The sequence below is a fragment of the Chrysemys picta genome, chromosome 25 (assembly GCF_011386835.1).
Source record: "Chrysemys picta bellii isolate R12L10 chromosome 25, ASM1138683v2, whole genome shotgun sequence".
In the NCBI taxonomy this organism is placed as follows: Eukaryota; Metazoa; Chordata; order Testudines; family Emydidae; genus Chrysemys; species Chrysemys picta.
In genome coordinates, this window is record NC_088815.1 from 12,855,639 (window position 1) to 12,873,269 (window position 17,631).

At 51.1% G+C, this 17,631-nt stretch overlaps 1 protein-coding gene across 1 annotated transcript in view; it reads left to right on the forward strand.

The window, feature by feature from the left end:
• Nucleotides 1-9,830: 9,830 nt before the first annotated feature.
• Nucleotides 9,831-17,631, forward strand: part of LOC101930944 (calcium/calmodulin-dependent protein kinase type IV-like) — a 45,825-nt gene continuing 38,024 nt past the window's right edge. The window contains exon 1 of the mRNA XM_005302347.2: nucleotides 9,831-11,056. Within this exon, the coding sequence (XP_005302404.2) occupies nucleotides 10,959-11,056 (98 nt within the window). The 5' untranslated portion in view covers nucleotides 9,831-10,958. The remainder of the gene's footprint in view (nucleotides 11,057-17,631) is intronic.

Sequence of the window (17,631 nt, forward strand, 5' to 3'; positions counted from 1 at the left end):
TACCCAGCAGACTCCAAAAGAGGGTGGGGGGCTGAGATTCAGGACTCCTGGGTTCTATTCCCAGCTAAGGGAGGCTTGTGGGGTATAGCGGTTAGAGCAACCTAAATCATGCCAGAGTACAAACTGGCCCCAGGATCAGGGGAATGTAAAGGTGGTTTAAAAAACAAAAAGCTACAGAGAGAAGCTTCTTTGCAATTAAATCCTGTCGGAGTTTTGTGTAAGGGGATTTATTACAGACACAGAATCAGATCCCCGGTTGGGGTAAATCAGCATCACTCCATTGGTCCTCATCTATTATTGGGAGTGGACTACATCCACCCTGATCGAATTGGCCCTGTCAACACTGGTTCTCCACTTGTGAGGTAACTCCCTTCTCTTCATGCGTCATTATGTAATGCCTGCAGCTGTAACTTTCACTCTATGCATCTGAAGATGTGGGGTATTTTTACCCACGAAAGCTTATGCCCAAATAAATCTGTTAGCCTTTAAGGTGCCACCGGATTCCTTGTTTCCATTGGTCCTGGCTCTCCATTGCCCTGCACTTTGTGTAGTCATTTACAGGAGGGCCAGCTGGGTATGATGTTCTGGGGCCGCACATGATGCAGGGTGGTGGAGAATCAGACCCATTGACTCCAGTGGAGCTGGGCCAACTCACCCTGGCCTACTGACTTCAAAGGGGCGACACTGATTTACCCCAGCTGGCCCTATTGACATCAGTGGAGCTTTGTCAATCTGCACCAAGTCTGGATTTGGCCTTTAGCTGCTTAGGGAATTGAAATCTGCTTCTACGCGCAAAAACTGCTCCTTCGGCAGCCTCTGAGATACACGAGCGGATGGTGAAAGCGTATTATGAACCCTGCTTCTTCGAGACTGGCAGTCACAGGGCCGGGTCACAGAAGCAGGAGAGTCCAATGACTTTCCTCTCCCTGTGCTTAATCTCAATGGGAAAAAACCCTTTTCTCTTTATGGCTCTGAAAATGGGTTCATAGCAGCAGCGGGTCGGCTGTGCCCTGAGAGAGGATGGAGACGCAGCAGTCCCACGGTATGTCCGTTGGTGAAGGAAATGGACCAGGGTGCTGCAAATAAAAATGCTCCAGCCCGCCAGGCATCAAAAAGCAGCTCTGAGATAATTAGATAACACGAGAGCCCTAAAGGCCCACTTCCCGGGGTGGGGGATGTGTAGAGATATTGTACATTACACCCGACAGCTGATCAGTACCAGGGGCTGATCCCAGAGACAACAGCATTGTGTCAGGCAACCTTTACGCAAATCAGCCACCGCTGATGACACTAATTCAGCCCCACAGCTGATAGCAGTGTCCAGAACCCTCCGTGTAGAACAGCCACAGGCATTTTTAACGTGGAAGCAAAGGATTCTGGGAATCCCAACCATGGGGCTGAGGGTGGGGCCTAGACCTGGGCGGGGGAGACGACAAATTTCACCCCTTTTTCATGGTGTTGAGCAGGTGTTTATTGGTGCTTGGTTTGGGGTTATGTTTGGACCAGCTCAGGCATGAGACTCCATCGTTCCTAACAGCTCTGGCCCATCAACAACGGCACCTCTCAGGAGCTCTGGAGGCCCAGTGGCCAAGACAGCTTCTCCCTCCACCTCGGCTGCCACCGCCCTCCCTCATCTGCAGCTGCCAGGCGGTTCGCATTAACGCGCGGTGTTTAGTGAACACATTGGCAGAGCCTGGCTCGTGGCCGGCTATGCCAGCTCTGTCCAGATGGCAGGAGGTTGTAATATCTTAGCAGTAGCCATCTGTCTGAGATCGAAGCTGCCAGCAGCTAACCCTCGTTGGAGGCGAGGGGGTGAGGGCAAACAACGTACTGTTTAATTAAAAATGTATCTACTGCAAATATGCTTTGCTAATCAGACTGCCTCCCCGGGGCGGCATTAAGGAAGATTTAAACTGGCAAAGGTGCTTGCCGCTTGGCTGTTTTCTGACCCACAAGACAGAGGGAGCTTTTTTCATGCCCCTTTTAAGATCTAGAGACATGTTGATGGTGGACTTTAGAAATCAGGCCTTGCGTCCATCTGCTTTAGGGGTGTTTGCTAGCCCAGCAGTGGGAGGGTCTCGCATTCCCTGTTCCACGGAAACAGCTGCATCCACGGGGTTGATGTTTGACCCGGGATGGGGACTGCCCTGCTGCGAGTTCTAGATGATGAGGGGGGCAAAGCCCTGGCATAGGGTGGAATTCACCCCTGTGCAGAGCCGAGGCACCGCGTAGATCACCCCAAAATAGGCTTTAAGTGGTGTCTGCATGGTGGGGGTGGTGAAATGGTTAGTGTGGGGCAGAGAGGCCAATTAACACACCCGGGTGCAGCCGGAGGGTGCAATTAACGAGGCATCGGCGCTGGGGGGTGAGTCTAACGAGAGAACACACAGAGCACAAGGGGGTGAGCTGTGAAATATGCCCACGAGTTGAGAATGCTGATGTGCTCCACAGCCCGGAGAGACTTAAATAGTTATTTGTGACTAGGAACCAAACACGGAGCTGGATTATGTGGGATGGGCACGGTCCAGGAAACAGCCGCCCCTCTCCTGAGGGAGTGCAAAGGGTGCATCATCGAAAGGGGGGCGGGATCACTAGGAAAAACACAGAGGCCTTAAAGTATCCACATTTTTGCTGCAACACCGAATAAGAGCAGCAGGCGAAAGCGGCCCTATAACAAAAGTCAACATTGCAATTCTTTAAGAATACTGGGAAAGGTGAAAGACTTTGATTCTTGAAAGATCTGTGGTGTCCAGGGCTTGGCGGTCTGAACCTCTGCCAGTGCCTGGGAAGTGAAACACTGGCAGTAGCCCTGGATTAAGGGTTGCCGTGGATTGAGAACTCAGGCAAGGGCAGGAAGTGGCTCTTCAGGGGAAGCTCTGGGAGCCATTGCTCAGTGCAAGAACCTGGAAAAGAGCTGGGGAGAGAGCCTGGAGAAATTGTTCCAGGAGGTTCCCTTGCCCTTGGACTTCTGACTTCTTGGAGTCATAGTCATGGCGTTTAAGGCCAGAAGGGACTCCCACGTCTGACCTCCTGTACATCACAGGCCACGAAACACCAGCCAGCCCCCTCCACACCAAACCCGACACTCAAAACTTCTTCACCAGAGTCCCTGCTGGAGCAGCAAAGAACGCGCAGCTGGAGTCCAGTCTGGGTTGTTCTGTTCCTCAGGGCGTGGCTGAGACTCTGTTCTAGGTGGGGATGTAACCAGTTCGGTTTCTCTCCATCCTCCAAATGCATTTCAACACTCAGGGGGAGTAATATTTCACCTGTCCCATCTGAATGCAGATCCTGTTAGGTAGATAGATGGGTGTGTACGGGGATGGATAGACAGACAGACAGATGAAAGACGTTCTGGATGTGGTATATCTTATGCCTGCTCTACACGAAAAGCTTAGATCAACCTAAATATATTACTCAGGCGTGAGAAAAATTCACCACCCCTGAGATACATAGTAAAGCGGATCTAACCCCGGGGCCGGATTTACACCTTACCTGCCGCTAGCCACAGCATCTTCAGCGCCCTTCCCCGCCCCCGACTACAGCCGACCTTCGTGTTTTCCATAAAAAATGAAGAGCAGGAGTACTTGTGGCACCTTAGAGACTAACAGATTTATTAGAGCATAAGCTTTCGTGGACTACAGCCCACTTCTTCGGATGCATATAGACCATATATGGGCTGTAGTCCACGAAAGCTTATGCTCTAATAAATTTGTTAGTCTCTAAGGTGCCACAAGTACTCCTGTTCTTCTTTTTGCGGATACAGACTAACACGGCTGCTACTCTGATTAATCCATAAAAAATGAAACTTTTAACCCGCTTTTAACTTTTAGGCACCCCTAGAACGCCGGTGCCCCTAGGTATGTGCCTACTGTGCCTAACTGGAAATCTGGCCCTGACTAACCCGCCGTGTAGAAACTGCAAGGCGGATGGAAGAATTCTGCTTTCGACCTAGCTACTGTCTCTCAAGGGGGTGGGTGAAAAGCCCCTTCTGTCGGCACAGCTGCAGCGCCGTAGTTGTGTGGAGCGGCTGTAGTGTAGACATCCCTGTAGGCAGCCAGAATCCAGAACTTTCTGACACCAGGGCCTAACCCGGTCACGGTGACCATCCGAGCTGCAGGCTGAGCGGGGCTGTTGGCTGGGTTGAACGCCCTGCGGTGCTGGAAGCTATCTGGGACCTCCCCCAGCAAAGGGATCTCTCTCTCTCTCTCTCACACACACACACACACACACACACACACACACACACACACACACACACACACACACACACACACACACACACACACACACAAAACATTGCGTAGCCCAGTTAACTGGGAAAATAGGTCACGGAGGAAGCGTCTCTGTCTTCAAGCAACATATGCTGCAGATAGACGCCTTCCTTTTCCCTGAGACTGAAGAGCCAGGAGGATGCCAGGGAAGGGATTAGGGTCCATGGGGTCCTTTGGGGTCAGAGCTTCTCACTGCCACATGGGCCCAGTCCCCTATTTCCTGGGACGCCAGGGTCTTGGGTCATGGTGCAGGTGGCATGTTAAACACAGGCAGTGGGAAATTCACCCCTGTGAAGAGGGGCTAGCACAAGGCCTAGGCAGCATTTAAGAGGTGCAGTGCATTTCCCCTTAGGACCACATGCATGTTGCTCTGCACGGAGCCCCACGGGCAGGCTAAGAATTGCACTGACGAGCTCTAAAGGAGTCTCCAGATAGTCCTTGACAGCTAAGGAAGGTCACCATGGAACCGGACCCCGCAGCAGGAGGGGAGAGTTTTCCACTGGGGTATTCTCATGTTGCAGTGTCTCCTCTGGACTAATCCAGATTTGCCTTTTCCTAAAGCACGCTCTCCTCGGGAAGAGGACAGTACCTAGTGCAAGCCGATTGCATGCACACAAGCAAACTCTAAACGGAAATTCCACTCTAGTGACAGCTGGCGACTCCGAAGTTACAGGGCCAAAACCCTCAGCTGGTGTCAGTGGGTGTAGGCATTGGAGCTACAGACGATCTGGCCCATGGTCTGCTGCCCAGAAGTGGGGCGGGAATTTGGTTCTCTCCTCTCCGCACTGCACTGAATCAGAATCACTGACGTCACTATGTGCATGGAAGGTGCATGAGTTTGAGGCTATAGGTAGCAGGGCTGGCTCCAGGCACCAGCCGACCAAGTACGTGCTTGGGGCGGCACCTTAGAAGGGGCGGCCAATGTTGGGGTGGCGGGGGGCGCTTGCGGTGGTTTTTTTTTTTTTTTTTTGTTCGGCGGGGTGGCGCTCGAGGGTTTTTTTTTGTTTGTTTGATTTGTTTCAGCCGGGCAGCGTGGGGGGGTGTTTCGGCGGCATGGCGCGGCATGGCGCGGCACGGCACTTGGGGGGGGGTGCGGCCCAGCGCTCCAGGGGTTTGGGTGGCGCGGCGCTCGGGGGTGGGGGTTTGGGGGCCCGGCGAGGCGCTCAGGGCAGGGGTTCGGTCGGCACGGTGCAGCGCTCGGGGGGGCGGGGGGTTGGGCGGCACGGTGCTCAGGGGGAGGCAGGGGTTCGGGCGGCCCGGCAAGGTGCTCGGGGCGGGGGTTCGGGCGGGGCGGGGTGGCACGGCGCTGGGGAGGTGCGGGGGGTTGGGCGGCCCGGCGCTCGGGGGGGGGGGGGGGTGTTACGGCAGGGTGGCACTCTTCTTTTTTGCCTGGGGCAGCAAAAATGTTAGAGCCGGCCCTGATAGGTAGGCTTGGGAAGATTTATGCTTGAGTGTTAGTGAACCACTTCTCACACCACGCGGGAACCAACAGGAATTATTTTCCATCCTTAAGAATTGGAAGGCAAAAGCACAAATCAAAATCTTCCTATCTGACTCTGGCTGTGTAGGGTGGGCAGGTTGTCCCAGGAGGCATGGGGTTGTCATGATATGGAACCACAAACATTAAGGAAGAGGCCTTTATTGCAGAAAACAACCAGAAACCTGCTTCAACGCAGATTGAGTTCCAGCTTTGTCCCTCTAGTTTACCAGGGACCACACCTTTCCTGGGGCTCAATGCAGCACTGTCACAGGGTGATGCCCCTTTCAGGGGAGATGGGGCCAGCCCCACCCGTGCCATAATAATTAATTAGCTGCTTTCCAGCCTGAGGGAGTGGGACTAAGGGGGGCTAGGTGATAGCTTAATGGACACCTAGGCCTCAAAAAAGGGCCCAGAGAGAGCAATTCAGGGTGCGTGGAACCACAGGGAGGGGGTAGGCTCCAGTGGAAGGTCCTGAGCCAGGAACGGGTCTGCAGGAGGCGGGAACTCCAGCAGAACCAGCCTGGGGACCAGTGCTCTGTACCGGACCAGGGAAGGAAGCAAGGAACAGAGCCCAGCAGGGGCTGAGAGCTGTACTCCAAGGGAACCAGCCAGGGGGCTGAGTGCTCTAGACCCGAGCAGGGGAAAGACTCAAAGGTAACTCAGAAAGGGCCTGATAATGGAGCCCAGAGGGTGGCTGAGGAGAAGCCAATGAACTGGGGAAGAATCTTTTTTGTTTGCTGTGACTCTTTAGCGGGATATTTGTTCCCCGGGAACTAAGGGGTTAAGTTTGTTTGCAACTTGGCTGGAAGGCCAACCACATCTCCAGCGCTGACCTATGTGGGGAAAGCTGAGGAGACCCTCCCCCCGCCCCAGGGAAAGAAACGGAGGCAGGGAGCACTGGTAGTGCCACACTGGAGCAGAAGGGTGCTGTGCCACCCCCCAGGACAAGCACACAAAGGAATGCGCTCAGCGGCACTTTGTAATGCTCCGCGCGAGAGAAACCGCTTGCTCTCCCCTTTCGCATGGCTTGTCAAAGGCAGCAAGAGTGCCGGGGGTCTGCACTACCCAGGCCCTTAAATTAGCAGACACTTAGTTCTATGCTGGGCCAGGCGCGGGTTATCTAGCACTCCGGCCTAGTGCTCAAGGGAATCCTAGGGGGACATCCTGCTTACCAGCTGTGTGGTGCACCGGGCTGGGATCCCACCCAGCTTCTGCGCTGCAGGAGAGGTGGAATCTGGTCTGGCTGTTGCACGGTTGCCCCGGGGGAGAGGATCCCACGTAGCTGATCTAGCCCTGAATCACTGACATTAGAGAAGGTAAAGATCTGTCACATCAGGCAGTCTGTCCCCGCCCAACGCAGGGCTTTGTCTGGTCTCGCATTAAATGTCTCAGAGGATCTGGGACTCCCTCACTCCCTGTGGGACATTCAGGTGTCTAGCCTCAAGTTATAGGGTAGGGCCACATTGCTGAATTGGTTTCATCTCAGCTCCATTCCCAGTGCCCTTGCGACGGTCGTCCTCACAGCCGCGAGCGCCATCATCTTTCACTTCTCCAGAGACGTCGGAAACGGATTCGCCGCTGGCTCCGGCCCCGTGGCAGTCGGCCCCAAGGACAGACCGTCAGGCGGCCAGAAGCAAACCTGACATCCACACTAGCCTGTTACGCCCAGGGGACTGGATGGCTCGGGGGGCTTGTGGGATGGGGCTGTGGAGAGATTCACCGTCTGCTGTTCGTTCAGATCTAGCCCAGGCTGGGCCCCCTCTGGGAGTAATTCACCGGCCCGGAGTGGGGAAATGAGCTGAGTTGCTCCGTCTGTTTCTTAGCGGGTGGTTGTCTCTCTTGCAGATAACACCATCACCGTAGGCAGCAGCCTCCACTCAGGGTATGTCTACACTGCAGGGCGTTCCCAGGCCAGGGGGAGGGTGGAAAGCCGGAGGTGCTTCTTCCCGTGCTGTTGTGCAGATAAATAAAGGCTTCCTTCCACCTGCAGCAGGTTCCCCTGGAAAAGAAAAGCATCCCTCTCGGCCTGCCCACAAACACAACACGCTGGCAGAGCGTCCTCCTCTGCCGGCTGCTCCAAGAGAACATCCTACTACCGCTACCAGCTAAAGGAGCTACTCCTTTCACTCGAGCGGCAGAGATCTGTGGTGAGGGTCCCAGGTCCAAACCCTGCTGATGGGCGATGCCGGGGCGGAGCCGTTGTTACACGGACGCTGAGGGATTGTGTTTCATTTTTGCCTGCTGGAGGTTGGGGGACGGCCCATCCGCCCCACCTCATTGCATTGTCTCAGGGCTCCCGACTGAGAAGTGACTGCTTTCCCCTTTGCGGCTTGCGAGCTGATCCCCTCCTCTGCTGCCTTTTCCAAGAGCCAAACTTGCCATGGCAGAGGAAGAGCCGGGCATTGCCCCAGCGGGAAGCACGTTCCTTCCTGCAGCGATCCGTTCCCACCTTCGCTGGTCAGAGAAGAAGGCAGGCAGCATGGAAGGAAGCCACAGGGCTTGCAAGAGAGTTAGATCAAGGACAATGTTACCTTACACTTCTCTAGCTCCCATCGATCACAGATCCCCACAACATCCCTGTGAGACAGGGAGGTGTTAGCCTATTGCAGGTGGGGAAACTGAGGCACAGACAGGCGCTGTAACTTGCCTGAGGTCAGAGAGCAAGTAGATGTCAGAGTCAGGCATAGAACCCAGTTCCCTTGATGTCCAGGCCCGTGCGCTAATCACTAGACCCTTGTTCCCTCTGTGTGGACACTTCTCCTGGAGAACTCAGTGTGTTGATGGATAAATTTGTCCTGGATAAGAACGGCCGTACTGGGTCAGACCAAGGGTCCATCTAGCCCAGCATCCTGTCTGCCGACAGTGGCCAATGCCAGGTGCCCCAAAGGGAGTGAACCTAACAGGATCTGAGATTTGCTGAGCATCGGCAATACCCACGGAAGTCAAGGAGCTCAGCTCCTCTCAGCGTCAGGCCTTAAAGTCTCCGTTCCCCTCCAGCTAAGCCCAGGACCCATTTACAAGCCAAGCCTGCCCATCCTAGGGGTGCTTGGCTATTGGCTGGGTGAAAGTCACAGCCCGGCTGTGTGGGGTTGGGACTGGATTGGAAGGATAGTTTTGTGCTTAGGGCACCAGCCAAGGACCCATTTGATCTTGTTTGAGGCACGGCCTGCGTGGTCAGAACATAAAAGGAGTCCATGCTTGCAACTCAACTGGCTGTTTAGTAAGAGAACTATTTGCTGAGACGCTGCAGCGAGCATTCTAGCCATGTGCACACAGACCGACCTCCCGGTGCCTCCGCCAAACACGTCCCTCCTGCAACCTGTGCTCTTCTCTCCAAGTTCCATGCAGGTGGCTACAGATCTTTGTTGAATTCCTGGCCCCACCACAGCTTGCGACCCTGGGACAGCTCACGGAGGATGGGAGCTTTCAAAAGGCCTAGCTCTCCTCCCATTGCAACCAATGAGATTTTGATCACTGACTTCAGCGGGAGCAGAGTTTGGTTAATCCTGAGTATTTTTGCAAAGCTCACCCTTAAGCTCCCTGAACCTCAGTTTTTATAGTGTGGAGGAATTGGAAATTCCCCTTTAAATAGTGTGTGAGCCCTCTTGTGGTGCTCACTATGTTCTATGCTTTACAAACCGGGCGGAGCAGCAGTATGTGTATGCAGATGGACCACGGGTGTGTAGCTAGTGAACATGGTTATTGGGACCCCCACTGGGCCGGTGTGGTTTCTACGTGTTATTTGGTTGCATAAAGAACAAAAGATTGATGAAACGTGCGGAATCAGAGCTAGGTATTATCTGTAAATGTGGCATAAGAATCCTTCCTTTCCCCCAGCGTCTGTAAACTCATCGGGGCAGGCACCGTTTTATTTTGTGTCTGTACCTAGTACCATGGGGCTCTGATCTTGGATGTGAGGAGGCCTCTATTTGTTCCTATGATATATACTAGTAATATGAATGCATTGGGTGAAATGACCGGGGTTATTTAAGGAACCAGCTGTCAGGTAGGGTTTTTTGTGCTGTGAAGGAGATTGCAGTGAGAGCAAAGAGCCGTGTGGTGGCACAAGAGAGCCAGCTAGAAAGGAGGGGCTAGAAATCGTTGGTGTTTCTCATAAAGGTCACTTGCACGCTGCAGCTGCCGGGCGTGGTGTTATGCCTTCCTCGAGCCCCCCAAGAATGACACAGCGAGAGAGAAACCCGTGCGCTGATTTTTGAATGCAGTGCTGAATTGCTTGCGCAGATGCCAAACTGCCTGCCTCTCCCTAGCCTTCTCTTTGCGGACGAGGGAGGCATCTGAAACGTGAAATCCTGGGATTTTCCACAGCCAAGAGGGCTGGGACCACAAGCTGCAAATTTCAGCGGATCAGCACATATCGGAAATCTTCCAAGATTGCAAATCTGGGAGTTGCTCTGGGATGGCCCAGCCAGTTTGGGACAATTTGCAGCACGGGCCTTGAGCATCGGGTCAAAGAAGCAGAACCGTAGTAGAACACAAGTGAAGGTGCAACCAGAAGCGGGGGTGTTTTTCTTGCCAACTAACCCAAAATGTTTGGGGCTTTAAAGAGCAAACATTGAATCGGGGACAAATGCGCACAAAGGATTCATGGGAGCGATGCTTCAATACGCAGCGATTCCTTCTCTGCGGTTATGTTCGGTAATGAAATCAAAATGAATATTAATCAAGTTGCAAAGAGCAACTAGCTAAAAGGATTCAGGATGATGCAAGCCACCGGCAGAAGGAAGGTATGTTCCAGAAATAGAGGACACCCCTGATGTCTTGATTTCTGCCGTCTCCTGAGAAAAATACCAAGACACAAATCTCCTAAAGTGACCATCCTCAATGTGCAGGAATATTTGCTGTCTCTTCTTATGTGCATGGAGGGAAATCCCTGCTTCAGTTAGCATTGCTGGCAGAGTCTATGAAAATCAGGTTTTGGCATTGAAAAGACATGAAAAATAAGGGGGCGTGCAGAGACATCATGAAAAACACAAGAGGGAGGAATCGATCTGACTAAACCCAGTGTGCAGGTCCGTAAGGACAGAGATTTGTGGATATAATTTTATTCCACCAGAGAAACCCGAGAACTGCTTTTTAGTCCATCTGCATGTTTGACACTGGACTAGGTGCGGAGGGTGGGAAGTCACAGCAAGATTCCAATCTCTGCCCCACGTCTAGCAGGAAATTCCTTTCTGCGGCCCCCCAACATGCCTACCTCCAACCCCGGAGCGGAGTACTGGATTGACGGGTCCCACCGCAACTCTGCCCTGGAGGACTTCTACACGATGGGCCCGGAACTGGGAAGGTAACGGTTTGAGGTTATCGGATTTTGATTCGTGGCGTGGGTGAGCTTTGCGTCTCTTGCTCCTAACAGTGCCTCTTGCAGTTGGGGGTCAAGTGCACGGGACGGGTAGGTCAAGAGCCTGGAGTGAAATGTGGAGAGGGTCTCCCAATGGATGGGAGAGAGGGGCGAATTGTTTTCATTAGATCGTGCAAACCAAGCCCAGGACCAGGATTATATCTGGTAGGTGATGAGGGAGATCAGTTCAGGGTTTATAGGACTGGGCCTTTCCTTCTCTGGAGCCTGACCCTGTAATGGGTAGAGTGTCTTCAATGGCTCTTGATTGATGTTCAGATAATTCCCTACTCTCCCACCTTCTCCAGGAGTGACTTAGGCATGTCAAGAAATGAGCTCTGCCATGAGTCCCCAGGCGGAGGGGTGCCTCCTCCCTGTAAAAAAGGGGTAAACAGGGAAGTGGCAAAGTTTGCAGATGATACAAAATTACTCAAGTTAGTTAAGTCCAAAGCTGACTGCGAAGAGTTACAAAGGGATCTCACAAAACTGGGAGACGGGGCAACAAAATGGAGGATGAAATTCATTGTTGATAGATGCAATGTAATGCACATTGGAAACCATAATCCCAACTATACATACAAAATGATGGGGTCTAAATTAGCTGTTACCACTCCAGAAAGAGATCTTGGAGTCATTGTGGAGAGTTCTCTGAAAACATCCGCAGCGGCATTCAAAAAAGCGAACAGAGTGTTAGGAACCATTAGGAAAGGTTCCAAGAAATAAATACCATAATGCCACTATATAAACCCATGGTATGCTCATACCTTGAATACTGCGTGCAGTTCTGGTCACCCTATCTCAAAAAAGATATATTGGAATTGGAAAAGATACAGAGAAGGGCAACAAAAATAATTAAGGGCATAGAACAGCTTCCGTATGAGGAGAGTTTAAAAAGACTGGGAGTGTTCAGCATGGAAAAGAGACGGCTAAGGGGGCTATGAGAGAGGTCTACAAAATCATGACTGGGGTGGAGAAAGTGAACAGGGAAGTGTTATTTACCCCTTCACAGACCACAAGAATCAGGGGTCGTCCAATGAAATTAACAGGCAACAGGTTTAAAACAAACACAAAGAAGTATTTCTTCACACAACGCACAGTCAACCTGTGGAACTCCTTGCCAGGGGATGTTGTGATGGCCAAAACTATAACTGGGTTCAAAAAAGAACTAGATAAGTTCCTGGAGGACAGGTCCATCAATGGCTATTAGCCAAGATAGTCAGGGATGCAACCCCATGCTCTTGATGTCCCTAAGCTTCTGACTGCCAGATGCTGGGGCTGGATGACAAGGGATGGATCATTTGAAATTGCCCTGTTCTGTTTGTTCCCGTTGAAGCATCTGGCACCGGCCACTGTCAGAAGTCAGGATACTGGGTTAGATGGGCCTTTGGCCTGACCCAGTGTGGATGTTCTATGTCCTTAAGCACCAGATAGTTCAGGAATTGATAACAAGGACCAGAGCCTCGGATTTGAATCTGCCCCATTTTGCAAAGGAAGTTTTGTAAAAGTGGTTACTCCCTGCCCGGGCCTTGCGGGGCGGATGTGCAATGGGTGTGGTGGGTCTCAGTCCAAGTCTTACCGGGCTTTTGTCCACTATCACAACTGGTGCTCACCAGCTCTCTTGTCAGTCTGGACTACAAACCTAATGACAGCGGCTGTGGAGAGCTCATTCGGTGGCCAGACCTGCAACTTCTTTCTGATAGGTCCTAACAAGGAGCGGTGCTCTCATAACGGGCAGGGCCTGTGCCCTGCTTTGTTTATGTTGGGACTTGCGCTAAACCGGGGTGAAATTTCCAGACTCGTCTCTATGTCGGAGAAAAATGAGATTTTAAAATAAGCCAAACGTTGTGCTTCAAACCCTAGAATGTGTCTTTTTGAGCAATCGTTTTCTCCAGCGAGGGTCACTTATTCTTATTATTTCTTATTTGCATTGCAGTAGCGCATAAGGGGGCCGCTCAGCCAGGGATCCAGGCCCTGTGGTGCTAGGCGCTGTACAAACCAATAACATAGACAGTCTGTGCCCCAGAGAGCTCACACTATGCAAAGGGTTCATTGATGTCAATGGAATGGCTCCCCTTTACTTCAGTGGGCTTTCGATCAGATTCTAGGTGATTCAATAGACAGATGGGACGAAGGGGGCGGGGCAGAGGGTTTGGGCCCTTACCAAGAAATGGGCAATTTGCAAAACCCAGCTCTGGGGCTTGGTTCAGATTGGAAGTACCCCCTAAAGTTCAGGCGAGTTTGAAGCTGGACTGTTGAAGCCCTCCTGTGGTCTCGGCCTTCTAGACCAGCTCTAGAAGTTGCCTGTAAGTAATTTGCATTGCAAATATCCATGTAACATAAAAGTCTGATGGAAGCATAGGCAGGAAGTGCGAAGGTAAAACTAAAAACCTGCCCTTAAATACATGTCGCCGACTCTCGTGATTTTGTCACGAGTCTTGCAGTATTTGGTGCTTTTCCAAAAGCGCCGGCTCCTGGAGTCAGGTGATTAGGTGAGCCTCTCCGCTTCCATTTAAACAAAACAAGCGTCTAGCCCTCATGGCTGCAGAGAAAAGCTTGCAAACATGAAACTTAAAGGCTCAGAACCCAGCAGACAAACGTAAGATCTTGGGGCCATCTTTTTGGTTAGTGTTTGCACAGCACCTAGCGCAGGGAGGTTCTGGTCCATGAATGGGGCTCCTGGACGCTACCACAACGGAAGTAAATAAATAAATAGAATCAATGCACCAAACAACATCATCGTTTTCCAAAAGAGGGTTTTTTTTATTCTCATCATTGGTAAGCCAAAAACGCATGAGGCTGGAGGGCTGGGCTTGCAATTTGTGCATGTTTGGGGTTGGCAACCCTGTACCCTGCTGTGTCTAGATGTTGCAGCTCCCATTGGTTAAGAACAATCCTCAGGGCCTGATTTCCTAAAGCACTGACATGCGGCTGTCAAAGGAGGTTGTGAATCCCCAGCACCACTGAGCACCAGGCCCTCCGTGCTTACAGAGCCCTGTACATCTACCTGGGGGACAGGACTTTCTTCAGATGGGGGAAGTGAGCAGACTAGCGCTTCAGTCTCTTGGGCCAAGGCTGATCCAGGTCAGATCCAAAGAAGTGCCAAGCACTGGCAATTGCCTTCAGTAGCATTAGCAAGCGCTCTGGGTCTCTCAAGATGAGACCATTACAATCCAGGGCAGGGCTCGGGTCATCCTCGCTGAGACTCTTAGACAACTCTGCCACGGTTAGGGTTGTGTAATGAAATGAGACTCTCTGGGGGGTGTCTACACTGCAGTAAAACGCCTGCAGCTGGCCCGGATCAGCTGACTTAAAGGGGCTTGGGTTGTGGGGGTATAAAATTGCAGTGTAGACATTCGGGCTTATATTCCATGGTCCTTTGTGGTTGCAGAGGATTGTGGGATTTGGGTCATGGGAAGAAACAATGAGAGATTTGGGGCTGGGTTTACTATAACTGGATGCTACAAGGTAAATTCAGGACCAAATTTAGGAGCTTTCAGATTAGTGCCGGCTGGAAAACCGGACTTGGTTCCACAGACATGTCCAACCTTTGCCAGTTGGAAAACAGTCAGAAAAACCCATGATTTTTGAACAAAAAATTTCAAAAATACCCCCCCCCCCAAAAAAAAAGTCAGTTTCTCAACATTTGCCATTTTAAAATGTTGAAAAAATATTTTTTTTTGCCAGAAATTCTTTTTTTTTCCACCAAAAAATCCCCAAAATGTTTTTTATTTTAAATCTAGATTTCCTTGTGAAAAAACTTCCAAGGGAAAATGTGACCAGCTCTATTGAAGACAATTTTCTGTCAGCGGACAGTGGAAGTCAGATTTTGCTGTCATCCCAGTGGCTTCTCTTGGGAATTAATTCTTCTTTGTTTGATTAAAACAATGAGCAATCTCCAAGCCTTGTGCAGATCAATGACCAATTGAGAACCTCATGGCTGTAATCCCTGGGAATGCCCTGCCCTTGGGTAGTTACTGCTAGTGATCAAAATGAAAAAGGGAGGGAGGGCAACAAACCACAGATGTGGGTATTTTTGGTTTTGAGGGCCAACATTGTTTTAAACTGTTGCCTACAAGGGCTTTCTAGAGAAGGAACCTTTGTATTTTTAACCAGCTAGCTCACTTGCCTCGTGAGTTTCCCGGTCAATGCTAACCGGTCATTATTAAACAACCTAATATAAAAATGAAAAATCTGCAAATGCACAAAGGAAATTCTTTCTTGGAAGTGGGGTGAGATTGGGCAGGTTTAAAACGTGCATTAATATTAGCGATAGGTCCTGAGAGCTGTTCCAGTAAATACACAGTTTAGGAATGTTTTAAAGCGCTTATATTTTTATCCTGATCTGTGCAACAAGCGTAACTGAGCCTGTGTGTGTAAATCCTTAATTAGAGACTCTTTTTAAAAGCTGATTCTTTTTTCTTCCTTGTGACCTGTTAAACCCTATCATGGCCACAAGCACAGAAGAGCTTTTAAATCTGTTTGCTTTACTCAACTATCTGCTACCAGAGCTCAAGAGACTCAAGAAATGCACAAGGAGTAGAAAGGGGCAGGAACAACTGAGGTAGGATGGTGCATTGATTAGGGCACCTAACTTCAGCGTTAGGAGACCTGAATTTAATTCCCTGCTCTGCCACTGACTGCCTGTGTGACCTTGGGCAAATCACTTAACCGCTCCAGGCCTCAATTTCCCATATGTAAAATGGGGATATTAGCAAGGCCCTGCCTCCCAGGGGTTGTGAGGGTAAATGCATTGGCAGGTTGTGAGGTGCTCTGATGTTATGGTTATGGGGACCATAGATACACCTTAGAATGGCAGCTGTAGAGAACTGGAAATGAAATAGCTCTGTCGGTTTTCACTTCATATCCCTGCCCATCCACAAAGGCACCAGGCTATTTTAACAGGGCCGGCTCCAGGCACCTTTGCTTGGGGCGGCACCTGCTGGGAAGAGCGGGACCCCGGCCGGGCTCACCGTCCTCCTCCCGGCCCTCCGGCCGGTCGGGGAGAGCAGGGCCCCGGCCGGGCTCGGTGCCCTCCCCACGGCGCTCCAGCAGGTCGGAGAGAGCGGGGCTGCGGCCGGGCTCGCCGCCCTCCTCCCGGCGTTCTGGCCAGCCGGGGAGAGTGGGGCCGCGGCCAGGCTCGGCGCCCTCCCCCCACCACGCTCCCCGCGGGGGAGAAGGGGTGGCAGGACGCTTTTTTGCCTGGGGTGGCAAAAAAGCCAGAGCCGGTCCTGTATTTTAAGGCCTGATCCAACACCCTTTGGCATCGACACCTACTGACACCAGTGGCTTTGGATCAGGCCCTTAGAGAACAACGCTCTGCACAGCTGCCGACAAAGTACCTTCGTGTCACTGGAGCAAAAGCTCGGCTATTTCTTTCCCTTTTTTTTTGCACTCGTAGCTCTTCAATGTCCGGAGCCTGAGCCAGCGATCTTTCACACACACAAGTAGCCTTTACTCACGTGACTAAACCCATTGATTTAAGGCACAATCCTGCACTACTGAAATCAATGGGAAGTTCACCACTGGACTGGGGTTGGGTGTGATTCACCCGCCATGCACAGGGTCACTATAAGACATGCAGCCTTCAAGCCCCACTTAAGCCTTCAAAATAGGGTATCGCTATTGCATGGGTTTTGCACTGGCCGTGTGCATGGGGGGATCAGTTTCGCCCCCACGTGAATGAGGGTTTGCCCATTATCTCCAGCAGCTCTTGATTTAGCAGGTGGCAACGTTCAGCGCTTTGCTGGCCCTAAATCCTGACATAGCATTCCACTGTTTGACCCCATTCCATTGCTGTGGTAGAACTTCCAGTCCATTGACTTCCCTGGGAGCAGGACAGGATCCCAGTCTCGAATAGAAACACTAACAAAGCTCTTAACTCACTCACCACAGCTCAGATGCGCTGCTAGACAGAGCTGTGCAAAGAGCCGGTTTTTCGGTTCACTGGCAGTTTGGCAAAATTGGAGGGGAAATCGTTTCAGGATGATCCGAAATGAATGTTTTTGACTTTTTCAGCAAGTCAGAAAGCAACAACAACAAAATAGTTTCAGGTCAAACTAAATGTTTTGTGTAGATTTTGAGCTTTTTAAAATGTTTTCTAAAAGTAAAACTGAAGGCAATTTTATTGACAAATCAACCCGTTCCCTTTGGAAAATATCAAAACAAAACATTTTGATTTCTTCAGAATTTTGTTTGTTTCCCAACCAAAACAATTCAGCAAATTTGACGCGAATTCATGATGTATTTCGGTCGACCCAAATCTGCATTTTCACCCCATAAAAGTTTTGGTTGAAAACTTTTGCCCAGCTCTACTGTTCTATTAATGAAAAACCCTGGAAGGGCGGAAGAAAAAACCCAGGTTGCCAGTAAAAACCAGAGGCAAAGAACAAGTGGAGTGTCTGTTAGCTCTTGGCTTTGTGTCGCCAGATATTAATACCGCAGACATGTGGATTTTATTAATGCTTTGTCTGAGAAAGATAGCCCAGCAATCAGGATGAATGAGCTCCAAGGGAACTGAATTTAAA